The 27,986-nt window shown below is 39.8% G+C and overlaps 1 protein-coding gene across 2 annotated transcripts; it reads left to right on the plus strand.

The window, feature by feature from the left end:
- The first annotated feature begins 82 nt into the window (after positions 1-82).
- Tfrc (transferrin receptor) lies at positions 83-27,986 on the plus strand. 2 transcript variants are annotated; one of them, XM_013019426.1, is made up of 19 exons: positions 83-148; positions 5,978-6,036; positions 7,183-7,384; positions 7,726-7,945; positions 9,565-9,714; positions 10,094-10,196; positions 12,028-12,141; positions 14,238-14,336; positions 14,722-14,861; positions 16,969-17,126; positions 17,931-18,050; positions 20,274-20,359; positions 20,535-20,598; positions 20,774-20,841; positions 21,338-21,396; positions 22,416-22,497; positions 24,659-24,880; positions 26,248-26,388; positions 26,767-27,986. In XM_013019426.1, exons 2-19 carry the CDS (start codon positions 6,001-6,003, stop codon positions 27,007-27,009), a joined length of 2,307 nt encoding a protein of 768 aa, XP_012874880.1. In that variant the 5' UTR covers positions 83-148; positions 5,978-6,000; the 3' UTR covers positions 27,010-27,986. The 2 variants fall into 2 exon arrangements, with proteins under 2 accessions (XP_012874880.1, XP_012874881.1); XM_013019427.1 differs by lacking the exon at positions 83-148 and adding an exon at positions 999-1,061.

Below are 27,986 nucleotides of genomic sequence, written 5' to 3' on the forward strand. Positions count from 1 at the left end.
TACGTGCGGCAGGAAGTGACGTCAGACCCGAGGGTCGGAAAGGGGGCGGGACCGAGCTATAAGTCGCCGGTTGGGGGCGAGCGGTCCCTCAGAGGGCGTTCGCATAGCGGGTGGCGGCTGGGCCGTGGCGTGCGGAGGAGGCGCCTGGGTGAGTGACGCGTCGCCCGTGCCTTCCGCTGACCCTCGTGTTCTCTTAGCCGGCAGGACTGGTGGAGCGCTGGCCAGGCCGGGCCCTCGCAGGGCTGTCCTGCAGCCTGTGCGAGCCGCAGGGTCGGGCGGGCGTGACGGAGCCTGCGGGCCCGACAGGGGGGGTCCGCCCGTGTGGGCAGCAGGTGCGGTGCGGTGAGGTCGCGGCCCGTCCCTCCTCCGTAGCGGAGCAGCGAGTGGCTTCCCTGCGGGGACTGAGACGTGGTGACGGGGCTCCCCACTGACCCTCTGTGTCCGCTCTATTCTGTCTGCGGCTCCTCAGACCCCGCCGCCGCTGCTCCTGAAAACCAGGCCGTGGGTTCGGGGCGCAGGGTAAACCGCGCCGCGGCCGCGCCGGGCTCCGCGGGGAGCACGTGGTGGCCGCTCTCGGAAGTCACCCCTGGGGACTGGCTGGCCGGCGGGGCTCGTGAGTGACCTTGCGCTCGGAACCTCTCGAGGCGCACGCAGTCCCTGGGTCTTCATGGCGGAAAGGTTCCAGAATTGGATTTAGGCTAGTTTCTGGGAACTGTCCCACTTGGGTGCAAAATCGGACCTGGACACTGCAGGTGATCACCGTAAGGGAATGGCCCGCAATTCTCCCTACAAGATGGGAGGCGAGATGGGGAATTAGCACTCGTACGTAGAGGCTGTAGAAAGCCTCGTGTTCGCGGGTGTGTGTGTGTGTGTGTGTGTGTGTGTGTGTGTTGGAGAGCTCTATAAAGGGGTGTTGTGGAGTGAGTACTTCTGGCACATGTAATGACCTTGTTACTTCGCTTTTCCTTGGATCTATGGGACTGGATTGCAGCTTCTCCTTCCCTTCTCCCCTCCCTATTTTGTAAGAAGATTGAAGTAGGAAATAGTTGCTCTGATATCAGGTATTTGGCTACCTGATATCTTTATACAAAGCTTATTTGGCACACTAGATGTTAGTTTGGTTGCTGGTGAGCTGGAAAATTGGGCCTCATTGAAAAAACATTTAAGCTTATTTCCAGAAATCACCACTATGAAAATTGTTTGGGCTCTGAAGTACCTGTAGGCCCTGCTGTTTTTAGCAGCTCCCCTCCCTTTATAATAAATAATTCAATGCGCTTCTCAAGAAAATCCAGTTTATTTAATTTTTCAGCACTGATAGCAAATGCTTTTCCTAAGGGGTTATATATAGCACAGCACACACTTCTCCCCCCCCCCCTTTCTCTTTACGGGGATGTAATGGTGGCTTTGGACCCAGCCTGTTTGATCTCTGGATAGATTGGTTTGGCAAACTCCACCTAAGGCTAGGCAGTTATTTGCCTCTGATAATGTGCTTATCTATAGTGGAGCAAAGTTCCCATCTAAACCTGAATTGAGGCAACATAGAAAGCTGGTGAGAAATGACCCTCTGTGGCCTTATGGATGGAACTGCTGTTCTATGTAGATTGTTCCTACTTTCTGTCCTCTCAGATGAGGGCCACAGTGACTTCAAGTGGTTTTGACCTTCAGCTTGGTTAATCTTTTTCTGAAAGCTGTACCTTGTTTTTTATTTCTTCCACTGCTGTTTCATTTCAGGCTCATAAAATAGACTCTAAAAGGCAGAAAGACATCAGCAATCTCTTTTCAAGTCATTTTAGTATGTTACAAGTATAAACGTTCTGAGAACCTTGCAAATATTTTGTAAGTTTATGTTCATTTGAAACCTGGAAAATGTATGGTTGTCTAGGGAAGTAGTTTGCATAACACCCACAACCACTTGCTTGAGAATTTAGAGCTCTACCAAGTAAAATTTTGCTTTAAAATTTTTTCCTCCTACTTTTTTTTTTTGGCCCGACCTGGGGCTTGAACTCAGGGGCATGGGCACTGTCCCTGAGCTGCTGTTGCTCAAGGCTAGCAACTACAGCAGCACTTACATGTTTTATGTGGTACTGAGGACTTGCGAGGCAAACCCAAGACTTGCTAGGCAAACACTATCACTAAGCCACGTTCCCAGCCCTTTCCTACCAAAATTTGACCAGTGATTTTATGATTAAAACAGTAGCAGAATGTTTTGGAAAGATCCAAGATATTCATTATATTCTTTTTTGTAACAGTTGGAACTCGTGCATCAAGCATGCCCTAGTACTATTAAATAAAATATCTTCACATTCTCTTAATTGCCACATAATTCAATATCAGTGTCACAGGAAAATTCAGTTAAAGACTTCAGAGATGGCCTGTGGGCTGAGTCTGGAAGAAATGAGTGGAATTTCAAGGAACAAGAAGAATATTAGTGGCTTTAGTCTCTGGATTTTCGTTTTGGAGATTATAGAAGTTATGACATCCTTATGTCACAATTTTTTTTCTCTAACTCTTGCTATTTTAATTTCATATCCTTGGGTTGAAATAGAAATAACATCTGTTTCTCAGAAAAAAACTACTAGGCAATGAAGATCTGGAACAGAGCCTTAAGCAGGTAGAGGAACTTCCTTTTACATGAGCTCCAAGGTCTTAAAACAGTAACATGTTTTCCAAGTTGAATTAGGCTTGTCCATATTAGCATGGGTGTTTGGTTGAGTTAGAAATCACTTTGGGGGGCTGAAAATGTGGCTTAGTGGTAGAGTGCTTGCCAAGCATGCATGAGGCCCTAGGATCAATTCCTTCATTCTACATAAATTAAAAAAAAATTTTTTTATTTTTTTAACTTTTTTTAATTAAAAAAATAAATTTAATATTAAAGAAATGTTGCAAAAAAGTGTACTTAAAGTGTAATTATACATAGTCATAATTGTATATTAATATATGTTCCTGCAGACAATCTCATTTAAATTCTTAATTTTCCTTTAATAGTACTTGATAGGCAAGTATGCTATCATTTGCCTAATGTTTTTTTAACAGTGTTACCACTTTGGTTATAAATTAGTTTAGCTGGGTGCTGGTGGCTCACGCCTGTAATTCTAGCTACTCAGAAGGCTGAGATCTGAGAGGATCATGGTTCAAGGCCAGCCAGGGCAGGCTTATCTCTAATAAACCACCAGAAAATTGGAAGTGGCACTGTGGCTCAAGCAGTAAGCTGTAGAGTACTCGCCTTGAGCTGAAGAGCTGAGGGACAGTGCCCAGGCCCAGAATTCAAGCCCCACGTCCAATAAAAATAAATAAATAAAATAGAATTAGTTTAAAGACCAGGAGTGTAGCTCAGTAAGGGCGAGGTCCTGTGTCTCCCAACTACCACTAAATTAATTTAATTAACTAATTAAAAATTAGACAGTGTGGGGGGTGGTGGCTGGTTAGATGAGTGATAGATTTATAAGCTGTTTTTTTTTCCTAGAAAAGGATGATTAAAATTGGCTGAGGGTGGGCCTCTCTGGCTCTGGTTCTTGGTGATTGGGTCTGTACAGTTCTAGTGCAGTGGTGATGATAAACTTTGTACCAGAAGGAGCAAAAGATTGTGCTTCTGACAGTGCCTTCTATTGCTTGGGATTGAAAAATATTGTTTGGTTAATATGTTTTAGAAAGAAGCCTTTTTGTAAAGCTAATTTATAATGTCCTTTGTTTTGTAACCTCTATATAACTTCATTGTGCTTTATGATGCTGTACTTGTTTAGGAAAAGTTTTAAAGTATGCAAAAATGGCCATTTTATAAATCTGAATGTAATTTTGATTTCAATCATCGAGGTGCATCCAAGTCAAGAAACTTTAGAATTCAGGTGACTTAACATTAGGCTCTCTGCTAGCCATAGAAGTTTATTTTACTTTGAACATAATTGAAATTAATTTTTATTTATTTTTTGACTTTTCTTTTTTGGTACTGGGGATCGAACCCAGGACGTTGCACTTGCAGGTAAGCGCTTTGCCACTGAGCTACATCCCAGCCCATGAAATTAATTTTTAAATTCTAGAAAGAATTCAATTTCTACAACCCTGTAACCTATTGAATTTTTTTCAGATGACCAGTTTTCAGCCTTGAACAAATTGATTAGCCTTTCAGCCAATTGACCTCAATTATCTATAAAAATGCATAACCTATATTTTTCTTTTGTCTTTTTTTGTCAGAGATCTCAATTATTCACTTAATCAGAATTAGGATTCTTTTGGGGCTGGGAGAGTTGAAACATGGATTTCAGATATATTTGGAATCAATCAAACTAGTTCTGCTTCAGCATTCTGGAATTCCAGGCCTGCGCTATTAGACCTAGATGCTTTACCCTTTCTCTTTCTCCTCTCCCCTTAACTCTTCCACTGAAGGCTGGCATTATATCACTTTAGACACAGCTTCACTTTTGACTCTTTCTGGTTGATTGGAAATCAAAATCTCATTGCCTTTCCTGCATTTTCTTGCACGGACTGGCTTCAGACCATGATCTTCAGATTGCAGCCTCCTTTGTAGCTAAGATTATAGGCATGAGCCATTGGTTCCTGGCTGAGTTTTGACTTTTGCTTTATTTGTAGATTTTGTTTTGTTTTGTTTTGTTTTGTTTTTTGGGTCCGGTCATGGGGCTTGAACTCTGGGCCTGGGCGCTGTCCCTCAGCTCTTCAGCTCAAGGCTAGCGCTCTACCACTTGAGCCACAGCACCACTTCCGGCTTTTTTCTTTTTGTTTATGTGGTGCTGAGGAATCAAACCCAGGGCCTCAGGCATGCAAGGCAAGCACTCTACCACTGAGCCATCTTCCCAGCCCTATTTGTGGATTTTTTAAAGATGATAATTTATTGATACCTTTTTTGGCTACTAGATTTGATTGCTTAAATCTCTTTAGCATGGATGATAAAATTTTAACTTTTTTCTTACATTATAATTTTCAAAATTTCAAGCCTTAAAGAAAACAGAATAGTTATGCTAGCCATGAACCCTTTAACTAGATTCAACAACTGTTTGCTTTTTAAAATATTTTAAAAACTGGACTACTAGTCTGGCTCCATACCTGTATCCTAGCCACTCAGGAGACTGGATCTGGAGATCCAATTCAAAGCCAGCCTAGGAAGGAAAGTCTGTGAGATTAACTCCAATTAACCACCAGAAAACAGGAAGTGTCACTGTGGCTCAAAGTGGTAAATTGTTAGCCTTGAGCAAAAAAGCTCAGGGACAGTACCCAGACCCTGAGTTCAAGCCCCAAGACTGACAAAAACAAACAAACTAAACTAATAGTAAGTTATGGTACTTTATCTTTAATTCTTCAGCATTAATCCAAGAACAAAAAAACAGCCTGATATTTATGTAATGACATTACCTGGTGTATAGTCCCTTTTCAGGATTTTTATGTGCTTCACTGTTGTCCAATTACTATCTCACCTCAGGTCAGGATTCAATAGTTATCATGAGAAAAAAGGTATTGGTTAAAGTATAGTGGCCCATATTTGTAATTCCAACACTGGGGAATTCAGAGTCCAGGGCCCACTTGATGCCACTGCGAATTCAGAGACAGCCTATATTGTGCAATCTAGTCTTAAATATCTGGACACCAGTAGCTGACATCTGTTGATCCTAACTACTGATGAGGCTGAAATCTGGAGGATCACAGTTCCAGGCCAGGCCAGGTAAAAAGTTTGAGATGCCCAGAAGGTGGGCTGTGATGGCACATGCCTGTTATCTCAGCTACAGGGATTTTAGATAGAAAGCCTAAAATGGGCAAATGATGTGGCTGAGCAGTAGAGTGCCTATCTAGCAAGTATGAAGCCCTAAGTACAAAACCCTAGTGCCACCACAAAAGGGGAAAAAAGGCTTTTCTAGAGTGGTAATAACATTTAACAATAAATTTCATATGTAATAATCTAACCTTGTAATTAAGAGTTCATACTGATAATCTAATACAGTGTCATCTATCTCATTCTTTATTCTAGCTTTAGGTTCTTCCTGGTGGCAACTCAAAATGATGGATCAAGCCAGATCAGCATTCTCTAACTTGGTGAGATATTTTCAGTAATATTTCATATAGACATGGCTTTTACTGAGTAAGCATGAAATAATATCACAAACTATCAACAGGCATTCTTTACATTTGAACTGGTAGTATTGAGGCATAACAGATCCCATAACAAAGAGTATATTCACGGTTTGTAGTATTGAGGCATAACAGATCCAATATAGAAGAGTATATTCACAGTCTTTATTTTTATGTTTTGCTATATAGCCCTGGCTGGCCCTGAATTCCCAGCCTCCAGAGTGCTAAATTTATGGAGATGTGCCATCATGCCTGGCTTATGGCTATATGTATGTGTGTGCTAGTACTAGAGCTTGAATTTGGGACCTCCGTGCTAGGCAGGCACTGTACTACAAAGTGAACCTCCAGCCTCCAGCCTGAAGGTCTCTTTAAATAAAAAGTTAAAAACTAGAAAATATAATAGGAGACATACAAAACAGAAATCATGAATGAGAAAGCTGAATAAGCTGGGGACCAGTGGTTCATGCTTATAACTACTAAAGAGGCAGCAACCTAGAGAAGCCCAGTTTGAAGCCAGCCCAGGCCCACTATCTCCAAAATAACCAAAAGCCTGCCCTGGAAGCATGGCTTCAGAGCACCAGCTGTGAGAAAGAAAGTGAAATAGTGAAACAAGAGGATGAGGTTGAGTTCAAGCCCTTGTACCTACATAAAAAAGGGAAAATTTTAAAGAAAAAAAAGGCAGGCCCCAAGGCTCATTATCCATTCTAGCTATTCAGGAGTCTGAGCTCTGAACTCAACCAGGAGGAAGATTGGAGATTCTTATCTCCAATTAACTGTCAAACTGGAAGTGCAGCTGTGGCTCACATGGTAGAGCATTAGCCTTAAGCAAAAACGCTCAGGGGCAGTGCCCAAGCCTGAGTTCAAGCCCCAAGACTGGCACAAAAAAAAAACAGAAAAAGAGAAGAGAAGAAAACCCTGAAAAGACTTAGTATGCTTGTTATAGCCCTCAGCTGCCATTTTCAGAGCTGGCAACAGGGAAGAATGTTGATTTGGAAGGATAACTTGTTTTACCTTAAATGTGTATCAAGTCATATTACTGGTCCAATAAGAAGTACAGTGCATAACCAACTTGTCAATGTCTATAATTCCCTTTTGTGTTCTTAATCTCAGTTTGGTGGAGAACCGATGTCATATACTCGGTTTAGCCTGGCTCGGCAGGTAGATGGAGATAACAGTCATGTGGAGATGAAACTTGCTGTAGATGAGGAAGAAAGTACTGATAATAACATGAGGACCAATGTCACAAAACCTAAAAAGTTTAATGGAAGAATCTGCTATGGGACGATTGCTGTAATCATCTTTTTCTTGATTGGTAAGAACAACTGTTCAAAAACTTATAAGTCTTGAAAGTCTTGTTTCAGTTTAGAAGATGCTGATTTTGTACCTTTTTAAGCATCACTACTAGGATTATGAATACAATGATTTAAGATTCTGTGCCTGCCATTTGCATATATAATAACACAGGAAATTTTGATAAACTCAGCCTGAGATTTCAAGGAAGGCTTCTAGTAAATAACTATTTTGAATGGTAACCGTGTAATTTGTTGGACTAAAACCTAAAAACATTGGTTTGCAGAATTTAATTAAAAACACTATTTTTAGGCTTAACTGACTATAATGAATTAAGTTCAGATCTAAACTTTTTATCCTTAGGATTTATGATTGGCTACCTGGGCTACTGTAAACGTGTAGAACCAAAAGCTGATTGTAATAAAGTGGCAGAAGCAGGAATGACAGAGAATGCAGAAAATACATTCCCTGAGCAAGAGGGAGAAGACGTATTCCCTGAGCTGTCACCTCATTTGTATTGGGAAGACCTCAAAAACATGTTGTCAGAGAAACTGAATGCCATAGACTTTCTCAACACCATCAAGTAAGCTTAGGCTCCTTCACAAGTTCAACCTCAGTATATAAACAAATTGTTTTATCAGATTAACTAAAACAAAGGTAATAGTCTTGAAGACAGGCTTTTCAGAGAGGCAGAGCTTTCTCATGTTTAACTAGAGAGATTAAACGATAAAAAATTCAAGTATTTCCCATTTAACTACAACATTTTCTTCTAAAAATAGATTTTAGTGGCTATGCTTATGGGATAAATTAAAGTTTCCATGATCTGAAGGGGAAGAGTTTAAAAAGTGCCCTCCTTCTATATAAAATGGCTGAACAGAAGAAAAGAAATTGAAGTGATTTTGGTAGGGAAAAATGTTAAGAACTTTCCTGGAGATTCTTGGTTTTCATAAATAGTTGACTAGATCTTATTTCTTTGCCATCAGACTGGATTTTGCCCTGATGTTCCATCTGAAGCTCTTGTAATGTCATGCTGAGCTTTTTTTTTTTGGTCGGTCATGGGGCTTGAACTCTAGGCCTGGGTGCTGTTCCTGAGTTCTTCAGCTCAAGGCTAACACTCTGCCACTTGAGCCACAGTGCCACTTCTGGCCTTTTCTGTTTATGTGGTGCTGAGGAATCGAACCCAGGGCCTCATGCATGCAAGGCAAGCACTCTACTGCTGAGCCACCTTCCTAGCCCCTCTGCTACTGTTCTTAAGAGTATCCCAGGATGACTTAATTGACAGTCTGTCTTGGTATATATCTAGTGTGTATGCATGCCATCTGCCAAGAAATCTTCCAATTTCTGCCCCCCTCCCCCCGCTTTTTTTTTCTGGCCCTGGGTGCTGTCCCTGAGCTGCTCTTCCTCAAGTCTAGTGCTCTACCAGTTGAATCACAGTGCCACTTCCAGTTTGTTTTTTTTTTATCCTGAGTGGTTTATTGGAGATAAAAGTCACAGACTTCTGCCTAGGCTGGCTTCAAACCAGCATCTTTAGATGCCTCTCAGCTAGAATTATAGGAGTGAGCCACCAGCACCCAGTTGTCCTGTTTCTAATATCTAGTCATCTAACGTCTGTGTAGAGTTAGCTTCCTACAGTTTTAATAGTATTAACAATTTTTTTTTTTAAAGCTGATCCTGGGTTCTATCCCTGACTTTCTTTTTGCTCAAGGCAAGTACTCTATCACTTGTGCCACAGTGCCAGTTCCAGCTTTTTTGAGTAGTGTATTTGGAGAAAAGAGTCTCCCAAAGGAATTTCTTTCCTGGGCTGGCTTTGAACTGTGATCCTCAGATCTCAAGTCTCCTGAGTAGCTAGGAGTGAGCTTGGCTTCTTTCAGTTTTGAACTAGACATTTTACCATTTTTACTTACAGTGAATATACTTACAGTGTATATACAAGAGGCATTTATGGATAAGGTGAAAATAATACACACAGAAAGAACTTGCTTGAGTATATTTAGAAAGAGCCATTGGGGTTAATAACTGAGTTTATTTTGAAACAATTTACTTAATCCTTGGGTTATATGTTTGTGTTACTGTGGATAGAACATAGGGCTTTGAGCATGCTAAGAAAGCTCTACCACTTGAGCCATACCTGGAAGTCCTAAAGGATTATTTAATAAACATTGTTATGTTAATAAGCACTTTAACAACTCTTTTTTCCTCCAGGCAGTTGAGTCAAGATATATATGTGCCTCGTGAGGCTGGATCTCCTAAAGATGAAAGTCTTGGCTATTTTGTTGAAAATCAATTCAGTGCATTTAAATTCAGCAAAGTTTGGCGAGATGAACATTATGTTAGGATTCAGGTCAAGGGCAGGTATGTTGAAAGATGATAAATGTTGCAACATTTTTTTTTTTTAACTACTTTGGTATACAAATTGGTAGACTAAAAGCAAAGATTTTCAAAATAAAAAAATTAAGCTTAAGATTTATAACTACATTTCAAGCCAAATAATGCAAATGCTGAGTATTCTAAAGCTATTTTTTTGGTATATATTTTTTATGGTAAAAATATTGTACAGAGGGGTTACAGTTACATGAGTAAGGTAATAAGTACATTTCCTATTGAGCATTGTTACCTCCTCCTTTGTTTTTCCCCTACCATCCCTTCCTTCACCAACTCATCATCCGTACCCCCTCATTGAATTTTTTTTGCCCAGGATGGCCTTAGTTTAATTTTAACTTAATCTTTTTAGCAGTGCTCAAAACTCTGTGACTCTAATGACAAATGGTGCTATGGCATACCTGGTGGAGAATCCTGAGGGTTACGTGGCATATAGTAAGGCTGCAACAGTTACTGTAAGTAAGACAAAAAAAAAGGGCATGAGACTTCACTGAAGAGTTGAATTCATTGTGTTTGCTGTCCTTAGAACTGTAGATACACTAGTTTAAATTTACTTTTTTGAGCTGGGTGCCCATGGTTTATGCCTGTAATCCTGTCTATTTTCTAGACTGAGATCTGAGGATCACAGTTCAAAGCTATTTCAGACAGAAAAGCATGCAAGACTTATCTCTATTCACTAGCAAAAACTAGAAGTGAAAGTGTGACTCAAGTGGTAGAATGCCAACTTTGAACAAAAAGAACCAAGCAGTAGTGCTAGTCCCTGAGTTCAATTCTGATGCTGACACCAAAATAAATATCTTAAATAATTAACTTCTAAGATTTAAATTGTTAGATATTCTCAACCCTCCAGTGCCTTAGTCAAAATAAATTGCAAGGTCCTAATGTTTTTCTACAAAGCCTTACTCTTACTGTTGTCCTTTTCATTCATTTTGGCTACTCAGACCACCTTAACATGACTTGTCTGACTTGTCTCTTCTCAAACATTATCTTATTAAGGACTTCCTTATTTTTTTCAAAAAATAGCTTCCCACTTATCCCTTTACCCTATCCTGCTTTTTTTTTTCATAGTATTTTTTCCACCAGATTCTTTTTTTTTTTTTTTTTTTGGGTCCGGTCGTGGGTCCTGAACTCTGGGCCTGGGCACTGTCCCTCAGCTCTTCAGCTCAAGGCTAGCACTCTACCACTTGAGCCACAGCGCCACTTCCGGCTTTTTTCTTTTTGCTTATGTGGTGATGAGGAATCCAACCCAGGGCCTCAGGCATGCAAGGCAAGCACTCTACCACTGAGCCACCTTCCCAGCCCCCTCCACCAGATTCTTATTCATTTTTTTCCATTAAAATGTAAGCTACATGAGTTTATTGCATTTTTCAGACATGTCTTAGAGCCTTGGAGAGTACCTGACACATGGTAGTATTTGTTAAGTAAAGTGCATATACAAAGTTCCTCCTTACCTGGGGACCAATCTCGAGCTGCAAGTGTAGCTCAGAAATAGCATTAAAAAATGTTCAGATAATTAATTTGATCTTGGTTGGGTGGGGAACTAGTTTCAACTTGATTCTTCTTTTGTCATTTGTGGACTTGAACTCAGGGCTTGGGCACTGTCCCTTAGCACTTTTTAGTTCAAGGCTAGTAACTCTTATCACTTTGAGCCCCAGTGCCACTTTCAGCTTTTTCTCAGTATCAATTTGATTCTTTTTAATGCTTGATCTTTTCAAACACAGACAAAATGATGAAAAGTAGAAATAGATAGACGGAATGAATTATTTTCAGGTTAAAAGTGTGTTTGTGCCAGTGGCTCATGCCTGTAATTCTAGCTACTCAGGAGGCCAGGAACTGAGGATCACAGGAAGGGTCAGCGAGACTCTTATTTTCAATAAACTACTCAGAAAAAGGGCAGAAGTGGTGCTGTGGCTCAAGTGATAGAGCCTTGAGCACAAAGAAGCTCAGGGATAGCTCCCAGGCCCTAATTTCAAGCCCCAGGACTGGCAGAAAAATAATTTTTTGTGAGGTGTGTCTGTCTGCTTAGTTTAAGCCTGAGTCCTGCAGAGAGGAATATGGATAGTTTGGATTGTTATGGAATAGTTCTGAGTTGCTGGTTTACTCTTAATGGCTTATCCATTCATTATCCTTTCTCTTTCTAAAACAATGTAAAATAGCCTTTAGAGGGCAACCTAGGATAAGGAAAGACATTATAAGAGACCATTCCTGATGATTTTGATCTTTTATATCAGATTCTATAGCTGCTTTTATACCATATCTCTCATTAAACCTATGTTTTTGTTCTAGGGGAAACTTATCCATGCTAATTTTGGCACTAGAAAAGACTTTGAGGATTTAAAAACTCCTGTGAATGGATCTATAGTGATTGTTAGAGCAGGGAAAATCACTGTTGCAGAAAAGGTATGTGTAATTAAATACATTGATATTTTTTTCTTCAGTTAAATGATATTTCTTGTTAATTTTCTTATATTTTGAAAAACCAACAGTTAAATTCTCATAGCTGAAAAGTTAGTTTATTGAAGTGGTTGACAATCAAACAGATCCCAATTACATGTTATAAGGATACCTCAAATGATAGCTTATTCACTTGGAATATTTTGCAGTTACTGGCTTTCAGTGAAAATAAAGTAAAATCCCTGGTTGTGGTTGTCACAGGTTTGTAATATAGAAGGATCATGAATCCTGGGCCAGTCTGGGCTGAATAGTGGGACCCTGCCTTAAAAAAACAGAAAGGAACTACCTGGCTGTGGTTGGCTCTTTACTGTAATCCCAGCTATTGTAGAGGTAGAGATTTAAGAGGAGGAAGATCTCAATTCTATACAACTTGATCTATGCTGGTCCTGACATAAACATGAGGCCCTATTTGAGAATTAACTAAAGCAAAATGGACCATGGCATGGCTCAGGTGATAGAGAACCTGTCTAGCAGAAGAAAAATTTAGTACCACTAAAAAAAGAGAAAACAAAGTAATTTGGGGGGGGTCTGGTTGTGGGGCCTGAACTCTGGGCCTGGGCACTGTCCCTCAGCTCTTCAGCCCAAGGCTAGGTCTCTACCACTTGAGCCACAGCGCCACTTCCGGCTTTTTTCTTTTTGCTTATGTGGTGCTGAGGAATCGAACCCAGGGCCTCATGTATGCAAGGCTAGCACTCTAACACTGAGCCACATTCCCAGCCCCCAGAGTAATTTTAAAATGATTTAAGTAAAAGCAGTTGTAGTCTGTGTAACCCAGATTTATGTTTGTATCGAGTTCAGTTCTAATTGACTAAAAAAAGGAAAGGATAATGGTAGATTTCACTTTTCCTTTTCCATTAGAGAAGTTCCTTAATGACTTTTAAAAACAGGTATCTAAACAATATACAAGACAACCAACTACCAACAACAAAATAGCACTATGAAGCTACAATTTCGCTTCCCCATACCACCCCTCAGTTCTGTTGATTCTTCTATCATTGTCCTTTCTTCTGTGCAGTCTTTTCATTGCTCCATATTTCTAAAGTATAAGTTTATATTGATATCACCCTCTCTCCCCCCCCTCCCCACTTTCTGTTTTTTTTGTTTCATTTTGTTTTTGGTCTTGTGGCTTGAACTCTGGGCCTGACGCTGTCCCTCAGCTCTCCTCAAGGCAAGCGCTCTACCGCTTGAGCCACAGCACCACTTCTGGCTTTCTGATGGTTAATTGGTTTCACAGACTTTACTGGCTGGGCTGGCTTTAAACTGTGACTCTCAGATCTCAGCCTCCTGAGTAGCTAGGATTACAGGCGTGAGCCACTGGTACCCGGCTATATCACCTTTATTAACTTAAATATAAAAGTATAAATTTAGCATTTAGAATCCTTCTCTGATACACTTCTCTCACTCAATGCAATTTTATCATAACTTTTTAGAGAAATGAACATTTTTTGTAACTATTACCTTGTATATATTGTTCATCTGAACTAATTTTTTTAGTACATTAATTAAATTAGTCCTTTTTTATTCCTTTTTTGGTATGACTAGTTCTTTCTATACTCCAAAAGTATTGTAATACAAATAATCTATAGATGTTTTGGAGGAGCTTAGGAGGGTTGGAGATTCTCCAGAAATTCTTTTGTAGGCAGATTATGTTGGTTTTTGTTTGGTTGGTTTTGTTGTTTTTTTTTTTTGAAAATTCAGGGCCCTAACTGCTTTGTCTTATAAATAACTTTAATGAATTTGTTTGAAGATAAGGTTTTGTTTTTCCTAGATATTTCTTTAAAATATTTGGGAGTATTGGCCTAGTCCTTTGTTAAATTTTGTCCTTGTGCATGAAGTCCAGTATGTTTTATTTTCTGTTCCGTTCTTTTCTTTTTGGGGGAGGGGGGTCGGTCATGGAGCTTGGGCACAGTCCCTGCACTCTTCAGCTCAAGGAGAGCGCTCTACCATTTGAGCCACAGCACCACTTCTCAGTATGTTATTTTCATTTTCCATGATCAACTCTTCACTTCTGAGTTTTTGTGTGTGTGTTGTTTTTTTTTTAGGTTTCAAATGCTGAAAGATTAAACGCAATTGGTGTCATAATATACATGGACAATACTAACTATCCCATAGTTAGTGCAAACGTTCCATTCTTTGGACATGTGAGTTCTTATTTCTTTAGTCAATAATTTTTGAATTCTTTAAATTGATGTGATTCCAGATTTACTTAAAGTAGAATTTGTCTTAATTATTCTGTTGAAAGAGTTGTAGCAGGTACTGTGAAGGTGAGTTTCTTTGATTTTGGAAATCTTACTAATAAAAATACCAAATCAGTAGTGCCTTAAATTGAAAATTGCTAACAATACTTGTTAAATACTTCTCAGTACCTTAAATTGAGAATTTTGCACAGACAATATTTAAAAAGTCATAGAGCCATTTAGAATTTCAGGCTTCATGATGCTAAATAAAGTTTAAATGTGAATCTTTTGGTGACCTTCTTGGACTTCTAAAGGGCAAGATAAAGCTAATTGTTATTTTGTTTACTAGGCTCATCTGGGAACAGGCGACCCTTATACACCTGGATTCCCTTCTTTCAATCATACTCAGTTTCCACCATCTCAATCATCAGGATTGCCAAATATACCTGTCCAAACAATTTCCAGACAGGGTGCAGAACAGCTCTTTGGGTAAGTTCTTATTTGGGTAAGGGGCAAATACAGTAATAAGCTTAAATTAATAAACTCTTAAAGACTGTAATCCTAGCTACTCAGTAGGCCGAGATATGAAGATCGTAGTTCAAAGCCAGCCTGGGCTGGAAGTCTGAGACCTTATCTCCAGTTAACCACCAGAAAACCAGAAGTGAAATGGCTCTGTGGCTCAAAGTGGTAGAGCACTAGCCTTGAGCAAAAAGAGCTCAGGGACAGCATCCAGGCCCAGAGTTTAAACCTAATGACTGACCAAAAAATAAAACTCATAAAAAACAACTAATTTTCCCCATTTGAATATTTGGGGGATGTTTAACTATCACCATGGTATAGATGAATGAAATTTTTCTTCCGTACAGATATTTTATTCTTTTGCAAGTCCTGGGGCTTGAACTCAGGGCCTGGGCACTGTCCATGAGCTTTTTGTTCAAGGCTAGCACTCTACCATTTGAGCAACAGGGCCACTTCCAGCCTTCTCTGTTTATGTTATACTGAAGAATCAAACTCATGCATGCTTCATGCATGCTAGGCAAGCACTTTAATTCTAGCAGCACGGAAGATGTGTTTCCTTGTTTATAGTTGAATGTCTTCAGTTCTTAAGGTAGTTTCCTGATTTTTTTTTTTTTTTTTTTGGTTGGTCATGGGGCTTGAACTCTGGGTCTGGGCTCTTCAGCTTAAGGCAAGCGCTCTCTATCACTTGAGCCACAGCACCACTTCTGGCTTTTTCTGCTTAAAATTTAAAAAAAAATAAGAGGCTGAGATCTGAGGATCTTGGTGAGACTAATCTGGGGGTAGGGTGAGGGGGTGCTGGTTAATTGGAGATGCGAGAATCTGTTTTCCCAGGCTAGCTTCACCTAAATTCTCAGATTCAGCCCCCTGAGTAGCTAGGATTATAGACCCAGTGGCCCCACCTTTAAAAGAAAAGAAAACCAATGTGATTGAAGTATCTATCATTAATTTTTATCTTGATATAGATATATTACACTTGGCATCATAGGATGAATATCTAATTTCAGGCTTTATTCAAGGATTCGTTTACTTTGTAATATAGAAAAAATTATTCGAAACCCTCTGAACCTGTTTCTTCAATTTAATTAAATAACTATAATACATCTTGTTTAGTATAGCAATTTTTAAATGAAAAGCTTTATAAAGTAGTGTGACAATTCTGCATAAGAGACATTTGTGGGCTGGGAAGGTGGCTCAGTGGTAGAGCGCTTGCCTTGCATGCCTGAGGCCCTGGGTTCGATTCCTCAGCACCACATAAGCAAGGCATTTGTTAGGTGGTTCTTGTTTTTTTGTTTTGTTGTGGTTTGTTTTATTGTCAGTTGTGGGACTTGAACTGGCCTGGGGTCTGTCCCAAAGCTCTTAAGCTCAAGGCTAGCGCTCTTCCACTTGAGCCACAGTGCCACTTCTGGTTTTCTAGTGGTTAATTGGTTACATCAGTTCCTTATTATAAAATAGGAACAATGTTTCCAGTTATTTTCAGGATGATGCATAGGAATTAGTCATATTTTTACAATAGAGATAAAAGTGTGCATTGCACTTGTTAGTAGGGAAGGTAGGGAAATCCAAAATGTATTAACAGACTCACATGAGACCATTCTGAGTCTATCCTGGTATGTGTTTCAGATGTCAGCTATAGTTTTGTCTCTGGCAAAAAGGCAGAAATCACGATTTTTTTTTTTTTTTTTAAGGAATTCTAGTCTAGGGGCCTGGGTACTATCCCTGAACTTTTTTCTCAAGACTAGTGCTCTACCACCTGAGCCTTAGCTCTTCTTCCAGCTTCTTTCTGGTGGTTAATTGGAGATAAAAGTTTCGTGGACTTGCAAAGCCAACCAGGGCTGGCTGTGATCCCCAGATCTCAGCCTCCCAAGTAGCTATGAATAAGTAGCTATGATTCCAGGCATGAGCCACTGGTACCTGGCAAGATTTAAAAAAATAAATAAACTAGGAAGTAACTCATGGTTACTGCCTAAACATTAGAGTAAAACAAAAATGGTTAAGCATTAAAGAGTAGATTTTCTGTTCTCTGATTTTGATCTTATAAACTTCAGGAAAGTAATACTAACTGATTTTCTGCTTCTAGAAATATGGTAGATGAATGTCCTGTTAACTGGAGAACAGACCCTTCATGCAGAATGCAGTCTGCAGAAAACCGCACTGTGAAGCTCACTGTGAACAATATGCTAAAAGAGATCAAAATTTCTAACGTCTTTGGAGTTATTAAAGGCTTCGAAGAACCAGGTTAGGAATTTTGATATGTGGTTTTTTTTATTCCTTTTTTTTTCCCTTTGAATTCTGTATTCTTAATATTACGGATATTGTCAGAAGCCAGAAATAGCTTGGTTTTGTGAAGTGCTTGTCTTATCTCCCTAAAACAAATTGTTTAGGTATACCAGCTGTATTGGGAGAAAAGAGGTCCCTGAGAAATTGACATGTTAAAAACTGATTATTATAACTAGAAAAAAATTTTGTTATTGACTGAACCATAGGTGTAAGCATAGGGGACAGATAAACATTCTTTTACTTGTAACTGTTTGAGTTCAAGAAGTCATACAAGCCGGGCGCCGGTGGCTCATGCCTGTAATCCTAGCTACTCAGGAGGCTGAGATCTGAGGATCGCTGTTCAAAGCCCGGGCAGGAAAGTCCATGAGACTCTTATCTCCAATAAACAACTAGAAAACCAGAAGTAGCGCTGTGGATCAGGCGGTAGAGAGCTTGCCTTGAGCTGAAGAACAACCCATGACAGACCAAAAAAAAAAAAGAAGTCATGCGGTTTAAACCCCGGGTTCAAAAAAAAAAACCGAAAGTAAGCCTTTTTTTTTTTGTCGGTCATGGGGCTTGAACTCTGGGCCTGGGCACTGTCCCTCTCAGCTCTTCAGCTCAAGGCGAGCGCTCTACCACTTGAGCTACAGCGCCACTTCCTGAAGTTAGGCTTTTCTATCTTCAGTTCATACCCTTCTACTTATGTGCTTATTCTAGGCTTAAGTATTAGATAGTAAGATTTTAAAGTTGTATATGTGATCATTTTCCTTTTTTCCTTCTAAGATCGATACGTTGTAGTAGGAGCCCAGAGAGATGCCTGGGGTCCTGGAGTTGCAAAGTCCAGTGTGGGAACAGCTCTTTTGTTGGAACTGGCCCGGATGTTCTCAGATATGGTCTTAAATGGTGAGTATAAATTAAAGGCCTTTGAAAATTAGCTCTGTGCTATATTTAATTGTATTGCTTTGCGTACTTTATGTTAGGTATTTTATTTATTTATTTTTTGGGGGGGGTCCGGCCGTGAGGCCTGAACTCTGGGCCTGGGCGCTGTCCCTCAGCTCTTCAGCTCAAGGCTAGCGCTTTACCACTTACACCACAGCGCCACTTCCAGCTTTTTTCTTTTTGCTTATGTGGTGCTGAGGAATCGAACCCAGGGCCTCAAGCATGCAAAGCAAGCGCTCTACCACTGAGCCACCTTCCCAGCCCCTGTTAGGTCTTTTAATACAAGGCAGATTAGATTGCCTTTTGACTTTGAAATGACTCCTCCCAAGAAGTGTCATTACATTACTATGCATCTTGAGATACTGGAAAGGATTTAATACTGAGTCATCGATTCTAAATGGTCCTTAAGTAATCTTTTTTTCTTTTTGGTTGGTCATTGGGCTTGAACTCTGGGTTTGGGTGCTGACCCTTTGCTCTTCAGCTCAAGGTGAACACTCTACCATTTGAGCCACAGCGCCACTTCTGTTTTTCTGGTGGTTTATTGGAGATAGAAGTCTCAAGGACTTTCTTGCCCAGGCTGGCTTTGAACAGCGATCCTCAGATCTCAGCCTCCTGAGTAGCTAGGATTACAGTCATAAGTCACCTGCGCCCAGCTGGTCCTTAAGTAATCTTGCTGTAAGTAGTGGCATAGTTCTATAGTAATGTGATAAAGCCAAAGCCTGACAATTACTATAATTTTGTTCTGCCTATTTTCAAGTCTTTCTGTCCAGTAATTATTGCTCCTAAAAACCTTGTCCACATACCACATTTTTAAAGCATAATTCTTTTTGCAAATTTTAGTGCTTTTACAGAAAGTACAGGAGTACAGAAAAATACATATTTAGGGCAGCTGCACAGGTAGGCTAAAAAGTGGTAGTCTGAACCAGGTGCTCTTGGCTCATGCCTATAATCCTAGCTACTCAGGAGGCTGAGATCTGAGGATCGAGGTTCAAAGCTAGCCTGAGCAGGAAACTCCGTGAGACTCCCATTTCTAATAAACCACTCAGAAAACCGGAAGTTGCGCTGTGGTTCAAGTGGTAGAGCTCTCACCTTGAGCTGAAGAGCTGAGGGATAGCCTCCAGGCCCAGACAGAGTTCAAGCCCTGCAAATGACCAAAAACCAAAAAAAAAGTAGTGTTCTGTACTTGTCAGTCAACACCTGTGATCCCAGCTACCAGCAGAGGGCAGAGATTGGAGGATTATGGAAGAAGAAAGCCTAGGCAGAGAAGAAAGGGAGACTCCAGTTCCAATTAAGTAGTAGACCCAGGCAAGCTGAATGAGAATGAAGGGCTAAAAATGCAGTGGCCACAAATTTAATTTCTCTGGAAGCTTACTGTCAATTGAATTTGCAAATGATATTTCATAAACAAAATAAACATGTTCAGCCAGATGTGGTATTATTCCCAATAGGGAGGCTGAGGAAGCAGGATACTTAAACCCACGTGTTTTGAGGCCAGTCTGGGCAACATAACAAGAACCTATATATCAAAAACAAAAATCTTGGGGAATGTGGCTTAGTGGTTGAGTACTTGTCTAGCATGCATAAAGCCCTGGGTTCAATTCCTCAATACCACATAAACAAAAAAAGCAAGAAGTGGCACTGTGGCTCAAGTAAGAGAGTGATAGCCTTGAGCACAGAGAGGCTTAGGGACAGAACCCAGGCCCTGAGTTCAAGCCCCAGGACCAGCAAAAAAGAAAAGAAAATAAAGACAGCTGGGAAGGTGGCTCAGGTAGAGTGCTTGCCTTGCATGCATGAAGCCCTGGGTTCAATTCCTCAGCACCACATAAGCAGAAAAAGCCAGAAGTGGCGCTGTGGCTCAAGTGGTAGAGCGCTAGCCTTGAGTTGAGCTGAGGGACAGTGCCCAGGCCCAGAGTTCAGGCCCATGACTGACAAAATACAAAAAAAAGAAAGAAAAGAAAAAAAAAACCCAAACTCTATGATTTCCAATACCTCCTGGTCTAGAGGTTAAAGGGTTTAAGATTGGAGTTGTAAAGGAGTGATTGTCATTAAGTTGGTCCCTGTCATATACTGGAAATTAGTGTTCTTTCACCTGAGGAAGGAAAAGAAAAGAATTAGAAGTTTCTGAATCATCTGTTTCCTAACTGCATATAAAAAATATTAACTGTAAAGTTTTTTGTTTTCTTTCAGGTGGCTTTAAACCTATTAGAAGCATTATTTTTGCCAGCTGGAGTGCTGGTGACTTTGGAGCTGTTGGTGCCACTGAATGGCTAGAGGTATTTATAATATATCCTTCCTGCCCAGAATGAGTTTCTGAACTCTTTAGGTTTCATTCAACTACTTCTGTCTTTTTGTGTAATAGATCCTAGTAGATTCCAGATTTCAATACTAGTAGAGTAGCTACTAGTAGTCAATGCTTATTAGATGATGATTACCTATTTTCTCTTCTAGGGATACCTTGCCTCTTTGCATTTGAAGGCTTTCACTTACATTAATCTGGATAAAGCTGTAGTAGGTAAGAATCCTTTTCACTAGCTATTTATGAAGTCAAGTAAACTACTTATGAAAATAGTGGTGCTGAACCTTGAACTCAACCTCCCAACATCTCATTGGGCTACATAATGAGACCCTATCTCATAAAAACAATGACTGCTTTACTAGAAAGAGGGTAATGTTAAAATTTTTTGCAGGTACCAAAAACTTCAAGGTTTCTGCCAGTCCACTGTTGTATAAACTTATTGAGAAGACAATGCAAAATGTGAGTTGAGTTACATACCTAATTACAAATTGTCAAATTAAATCAGATGGAAATTTCATGGAAACCATTATCAGCTATCAATAACAAATTATGGGTAAATTCTAAAGCAGTTTTAAGTAATACTCAGCTTACTGCTCTCTAGTTAGTGGAGTCATGTGAGATGAAGGTACTGGTATATAAAGGGCTCTAATCTCAGAATATATAGTGTGTTTTAAGAATATGTAAAAATGCAGGAGGCCACAGGGAATTGTCTAAATCAGTAGGGATGATAAGAAAGGTTTAAATGGACTTGAATAGGGCCAGAGGATATATTTATTGGGGAAACACAAACATGAATGACCATAGTTTGAGGGAGGTGTGCATGAAAGAATATTTGCTTCATGAGGTTAGAGGCATATATAATATAGATATTAAAGTTGGAGTAAAACAAAGGCACTAAATATTGGATTTTATCCCATAGGATAATTAATGATACATATATTTTTTAATTTTCCAGGTGAGACATCCAGTTAATGGGAAGTTTTTATACCAGGACAGCAATTGGGTCAACAAAGTGTAAGTTTGAAAAAAGCAAGCTTGATAGAAAAGCAGAATTATCCAGTTAGATCTACTGCATTAGATAACCTAACTATGCAGTGAGCTATAGATTCTGTTTCAAAATTTAGTAGGAGCAAAGGGGAGGAGGATTACATGGTAGCATGTCTTTTTAAGAAAATTTCTTGGGGGGCTGGGAAGGTGGCTCAGTGGTAGAGCGCTTGCCTTGCATGCCTGATGCCCTGGGTTTGATTCCTCAGCACCACATAAGCAAAAAAAACCGGAAGTGGTGCTGTGGCTCAAGTGGTAGGGCACTAGCCTTGAGCTGAAGAGCTGAGGGACAGTGCCCAGGCCCAGAGTTCAAGCCCTACGACCGGACTCAAAAAAAAAATTTCTTGTGGGTAGGGGAGCGGAGTGGAATGAGATAGGAAGGGGAAACAAAGGAGGAAGCTACAATGCTTGATAAGAAATGTACTCATTATCTTGCCCATGTAATTGTAACCCCTCTGTACAGTATTTTCACAATAAAAATAAATAAAATTTCTTTTCCTTTTTTTTTTGGGGGGGGCCCTCTGGTTGTGGGGCCTGAACTCTGGGCCTGGGCACTGTCCCTCAGCCCTTCAGCTCAAGGCTAGCGCTCTACCACTTGAGCCACAACTCCACTTCCGGCTTTTTTTCTTTTTGCTTATGTGGTGCTGAGGAATGGAACCCAGGGCCTCATGCAAGCAAGGCAAGCGCTCTACCATTGAGCCACCTTCCCAGCACTTTCTTTTTCTTTTTTTCTGGTCATGGGGCTTGAATTCTGGGCCTGGATGCTGTTCCTGAGCTCTTCAGCTCAAGACAAGCGCTGTACCACTTGAGCCACAGCACAACTTCCAGTATTCTGGTAGTTTTGGAGATAAAGAGTCAACTTTCCTGCCCGAGCTGGCTTTGAACCATGATTCTTAGATCTCAGCCTTCCTGAGTAGCTAGGATCACAGGCGTGAGCCACTAGCACCTGGCAAGAAAGATTCTGAAGATACATTTCCCTTTCCTTGCAGGGAGAAATTGTCTTACGATAATGCTGCTTTCCCTTTCCTTGCATATTCTGGAATTCCAGCAGTTTCTTTCTGTTTTTGTGAGGTAAGTTTAAAGAACAAGAGCTCTGGAGCATTATGCATTATATCATCTTTTATTTGGGAGCAAGTAACAGACTTAGCTTAATAGCATTCAAATTTATTTCTAAAACTTTAGTGAATTTTAATAAGCAAAATTGCTTTAAAAATTGAGGGCTGGCAAGGTGGCTAGTGGTAGAGTGCTTGCTTCACATGCATGAGGACCTGGGTTTAATTCCTCAGTATACATCAGCAGAAAAAGCTGGAAGTGGTGCTGTGGCTCAAGTGGTAGAGCACTAGCCTTGAGTTGAAGAGCTGAGGGACAGAGCCCAGGCCCAGAGTTCAGGCCCCATGACCTGTGGAAAAAAAATTATCTTACATTATTATCTTGCCCATGTAATTGTAACCCCTCTATATGGTATTTTCACAATTTAAAAAAATTATCTTATATCTGGGCAGAAAAGTCCATGTGACTTATCTCCAGTTAAATAGACACACACATGTGCTGGAAGCAGAGCTGTATGACTCAATTGGTAAAGTACTAGTCTTAAAGGGAACAAAAGAAGCTTAAGGGGCAGCACCCAGGCCCTAAGTTCAAGTCCTAGAACTGGTGCTTGTGTGCACAACAAAATTAGCTTACATAGTTACACAGATTTTCTTCCTGTGGTACTAGACTTTGATAGTGTAGGTATAGAATATTTCCATCAAAGAAGTTCTAGGTACCTGTTCAAAATATTCTAGTATTTGTCTAAAAATGTTCTTAAGCAGTAATTAAGTAAAAGTACAAAAATCAAATAATTGTAGGGTTGTCACGAGAGAAAACTTTGAGCTGACTACATTGTAGTAAATAAGATCAACTTGACATGAAAACCCATTAGAAAGCATATGTCTATTTTAATATTCTTCATACTACTGCTAGCAGAAGGTCAAGATAATTCCATCCATGCTAATCTCCAAATCCAGACTTTTCATCCCTTTGTACTCTTCTTTTCTTAGCCAAAATACCCAGTGATTAAAAAGGGTTTGGCCTCCACTGGACTGACAATTTGATGCCAAGTCAACAGCTTCCATGCTACTCCCTTACTCTAATGCTATGATCTCTCCCCATCAAGATCTCATGTAAGGGGCAGCTTACTAACTTGAGCTTTTTTTTTTTTTTACTTGTCCTAAGGCTTAAACTCAGGACCTAGGCACTGTTCCTTAGCTTCTTTTGTACTCAAGGCTAGTGCTCTACCACTTGAGCCACAGCACCACTTCTGGCTTTTGTTGAGTAGTTTATTGCAGATAAGAGTCTTATGGACTTTCTTGCGCTGGCTGGCTTCAAACCTGGATCCTCAAATCTCAGCCTCCTGAGTAGCTAGGATTACAGGCATGAGCGCTGTGAGGTACTGGTGAACACCCAGCTCACTTGAGCTTTTCAGTATATAAAGTTTCATCATTCTGTTTGATTTCTGTGATCATTGGAAATCATGTTTTTTTGAAACATTTAAATGTAGTTTGAGATGTCAGAAATCTAATAGTACTGGTTAAGAGATGCAGTCAGAAGTATACAATGTTAATGAGATTCACAAGAACAATAGTAGGGTATAGAGCTAGAGTAAAAAACAGTTACTAAAGTTGCCTAAAGAAACATCAGTGTATTGAAAAGTAACATGTATGGAAGACCCAAGTGCTTCATGATTATTGAATCATTACACTGGATACATTCTCTTCTTTACCATTAAAATAAGCCAAATTTGGGCTGGGAAGGTGGCTCAGTGGTAGAGCGCTTGCCTTGCATGCTCGAGGCCCTGGGTTTGATTCCTCAGCACCACATAAGCAAAAAAAAGCCGGAAGTGGCGCTGTGGCTCAAGTGGTAGAGCGCTAGCCTTGAGCTGAAGAACTGAGGGACAGCATCCAGGCCCAGAGTTCAGGCCCCACGACCGGACCCCCCCCCCCCAAAAAAAAAATGAGCCAAATTTCCCAGAGAAAACAAGGGATACAGCTTCAAGGTATTTGGCTAGAAATCTTTTGAGGATACAGAAGTGGATTAGAGAGATGATGTCATCTTAAAGCAGCAGATAGGAAATAAAAGTGGGATGAGATATTACTAGAAATATGGGAGGAGTGTAGTATCTTACTTTGATGAAGCCAGAATGGGGCTTCTACTCTGCTAACCATGAGTACAGTAGTGTCTCTTTGTTTTCCAGGACAATGATTACCCTTATTTGAATACTAAATTGGATACCTTAGAGATGTTGACTCAGAGTGTTCCTCAGCTGACCGCCTTGATGCATGTTGCAGCAGAAGTGGCTGGTCAGTTCATGATTAAACTCACCCATGATATTGAATTGGACCTGGATTATGAGATGTATAACAACAGACTACTTTCATACATGAAGGATCTGAACCAATTCCAAGCAGACATAAAGGTGAGTACTAATTGAAATGGATTTAACTTAAATTATCTTTAATTTGATTTAAAGAAAACTACATTCTCACCATTTATCATTGCTTATAATAGTGAAAGTGTAAAATTCCTTTATGCTCATTCTATTGTAGCGGACCAGAATCTCTTATCTTTTCTAAAACTGTTATTTAGTACCCATTTACATTCTCCCAATTTTTTCCTCCCTTTTTTTAGTCTTTCTAGCCTTATATAACTACTGTTACTATTCTACTACTATGAAAACCAACTTTTTCTTTTGCTTGTCAGAACCTTGAATTCGTAATTTTTTACCTCAGCCTCTTCTGTACTATAATGATAGGCATGTACTGCCATGCCCCAGTAGATCATGTATCTTGCACATATAAGTGAGATACAATGTACTTGTCTTTGTGTGCCTGGCATATTTGCTAAAGACATAATTATCTCTAGTTACTCATATTGTGGCATATGTATGTACCAGCCACAGTTTCTTTATACATTCTTTAAGGGTAAGAAATAGGAAAGTACAGGTTATCTTTTTGACCCACGAATGGGATTGTTGTGATTTTGGTGTTTGTTTTTGTTTTGCATAGCAGAGGATTGAACTGTGATGTGCCCAAAGTAGATTTCAAAGTTAACTGAAGTATTGCCTTGCTTAGATCCATAACATTCTTTAAGTTGTTACTGTAAAGGTGATGTACAGCATGGTTACAGTTACATAAATCAGGTTAGAATCCATAACATTTGAAAAGAAATTGGTAGGCTGTGGGTTACCATAGCAGCTATACAGGGGGATTTCATTGTTACACTTCCATACATGTTCACACTATATTCCAATTTTACCTCTTCTATTACCTTCCTTGCCCTTTCCCCACAAAACAAAAAAAAACTTTTCCGACAGGTTTCATTGTTCCATTTTCATAGTTGTAGTATTAAACCAGTTTTAGTTACTTTGTGTGTGCACACGCACATGTGTGTGTCAGTGTGTCAGTTCTGGGGCTTGAACTCTGGGTCCGGGCACTATCTCTGAGCTCAGATCTCGGGTTCCTGAATAGCTAGGACCTGTGAGCCCAATAAAACAATATGTGCTTTGCCTAAATATTTTGATGATTTGTTTATTTTTGGTCGATCATGGAGCTTGAACTCTAAGCACTGTCTCTCAGCTCTTCAGCTCAAGGCAAAGAGCCACAGCACCAATTCCATTATTTTGATTTTTTAAATAATTGTTTTGGCCTCTGCTATAGGGTGCTTAGGCCTAGCTTTTCAACTTTGTGAGTCACTTCTTTCATTAGTATTCTAATTGTCAAATCTGAATTAAAATGGCATATAAAATAGTATCTTAATAGTGAATTTAATATCTTCCTGTATCAGGAGATGGGCCTGAGTCTACAGTGGTTGTATTCAGCTCGTGGAGACTTTTACCGTGCTACTTCCAGACTAACAGCAGATTTCCATAATGCTGAGAAAACAAACCGATTTGTCATGAGGGAAATCAATAATCGAATCATGAAAGTAAGTAAACTCATAGAAAAGAAGGAACTACTGGGCATCAGTAGCTATAACCTTAGCTACCACTAGTTTCTGTTGCCTAAGGTCTTTTAAGTACTTTATCCTGATTTGCTTGGAGAAACAAAGGCTATGTTAAAACTTTTCATATCTGTTCCAACCAAATATTTCAATAATTAAAACCATTTAAACTTCACTTAACAAAGGAATTGATGGTTTGCTTTAGAGTTTTTAACTTAGAGGATTAATAGCTTGGTTCTCAATGTTCTCAGATTCAGGGGGATTGTAACAGTTGAAGTGACAGTAACATCTGTCTTAATGTATTGGGCCCTTCCCCAGGCTACAGCACACTACAAGCTGTCTTGTCTGTCTGTGTCTTCATAGGTGGAGTACCACTTCCTGTCACCGTATGTATCTCCAAAAGATACCCCCTTCCGACACATCTTCTGGGGTTCTGGCTCTCACACTCTCTCAGCTTTACTGGAGCACTTGAAGTTGCGTCAGAAAAATAACGGTGCTTTTAATGAAACGCTGTTCAAAAACCAGTTGGCTCTAGCTACATGGACTATTCAAGGAGCTGCAAATGCCCTGGCTGGTGACATTTGGGATATTGACAATGCATTTTAAAGGTGATCCCAATAGCTTAAGTATGAATAGGATAGTCTATTTCGAGACTTGTTTTGGTTGTACTAAATTTTCTGTAGAGCTACAAAACCTGTTAAAATTCTATCCAGTCATCTTGACTACTACTAGATGTCTTTAGGCAGCAGCTTTTAATACAGGGTAGGTACCTGCACTTCTAAGTTAAAGTGAATAACCACTATGTTCATGACAGAATATCTTCTCAGATTATCTCTAGAATCTTACGTGCTTTGTAATTCTATCTGCCTCTTTGCGTCATACTTACAAAAATGTTAGAACCGGTTACATGTACTATTGCTCTAATTTCTAAGGACATGAGCTGGTATCTTTAGGTGGGAAGAAGAACATAGTATCTCTTGAACATTGAAAGTGGTATATTAGTGTGGTCCTCCATCTTCAATTAATGCTAAAGGAGATGTCAGGTTGTAAGACCTTATTCTCCAAATGAAATATATGCCCTTTCATAAGAATTTAGCTGGTTTCCACATCCCTGAATGAAACAGTTACCTTACAGAAGAGAGAGGACCTGTTTTCTTGCCATTGAGGTCCTTTCCACTGGTTGAAATGAGGTTCCACATGCAGGAATAAGGCCTCAATGTGCTAACCTCCATGTTATTTATGAAAAGAGGAGACCAGAAGCCAAAGACTTAGTGTATTTTCTCTCCCAGTGACCTCTGCACCATAGCCTTTATTTAGCTCTTTTTTTTCCCCCAAGTATTCTGAAAAAGAACCAGCTATAGGCATTTAATTTCAGGCTCAGTTTGTCATACTTTAAAGAACACAATGCCAAATTTGGCCAAAGTGTTAATCTTCTGGAAAAGCTTTCTATCGTTTTGGCACTGAGATATTTATTGTTTATTTATCAGTGACAGAGTTCACTATAAATGGTGTTTTTTTTTAATAGAAGATAATTATCGGAAGCAGTGCCTTCCATAATTATGACAGTTATACTGTCGTTTTTT

Source organism: Dipodomys ordii, unplaced genomic scaffold, assembly GCF_000151885.1.
Source record: "Dipodomys ordii isolate 6190 unplaced genomic scaffold, Dord_2.0 Scaffold45, whole genome shotgun sequence".
Classification (NCBI taxonomy): domain Eukaryota; kingdom Metazoa; phylum Chordata; class Mammalia; order Rodentia; family Heteromyidae; genus Dipodomys; species Dipodomys ordii.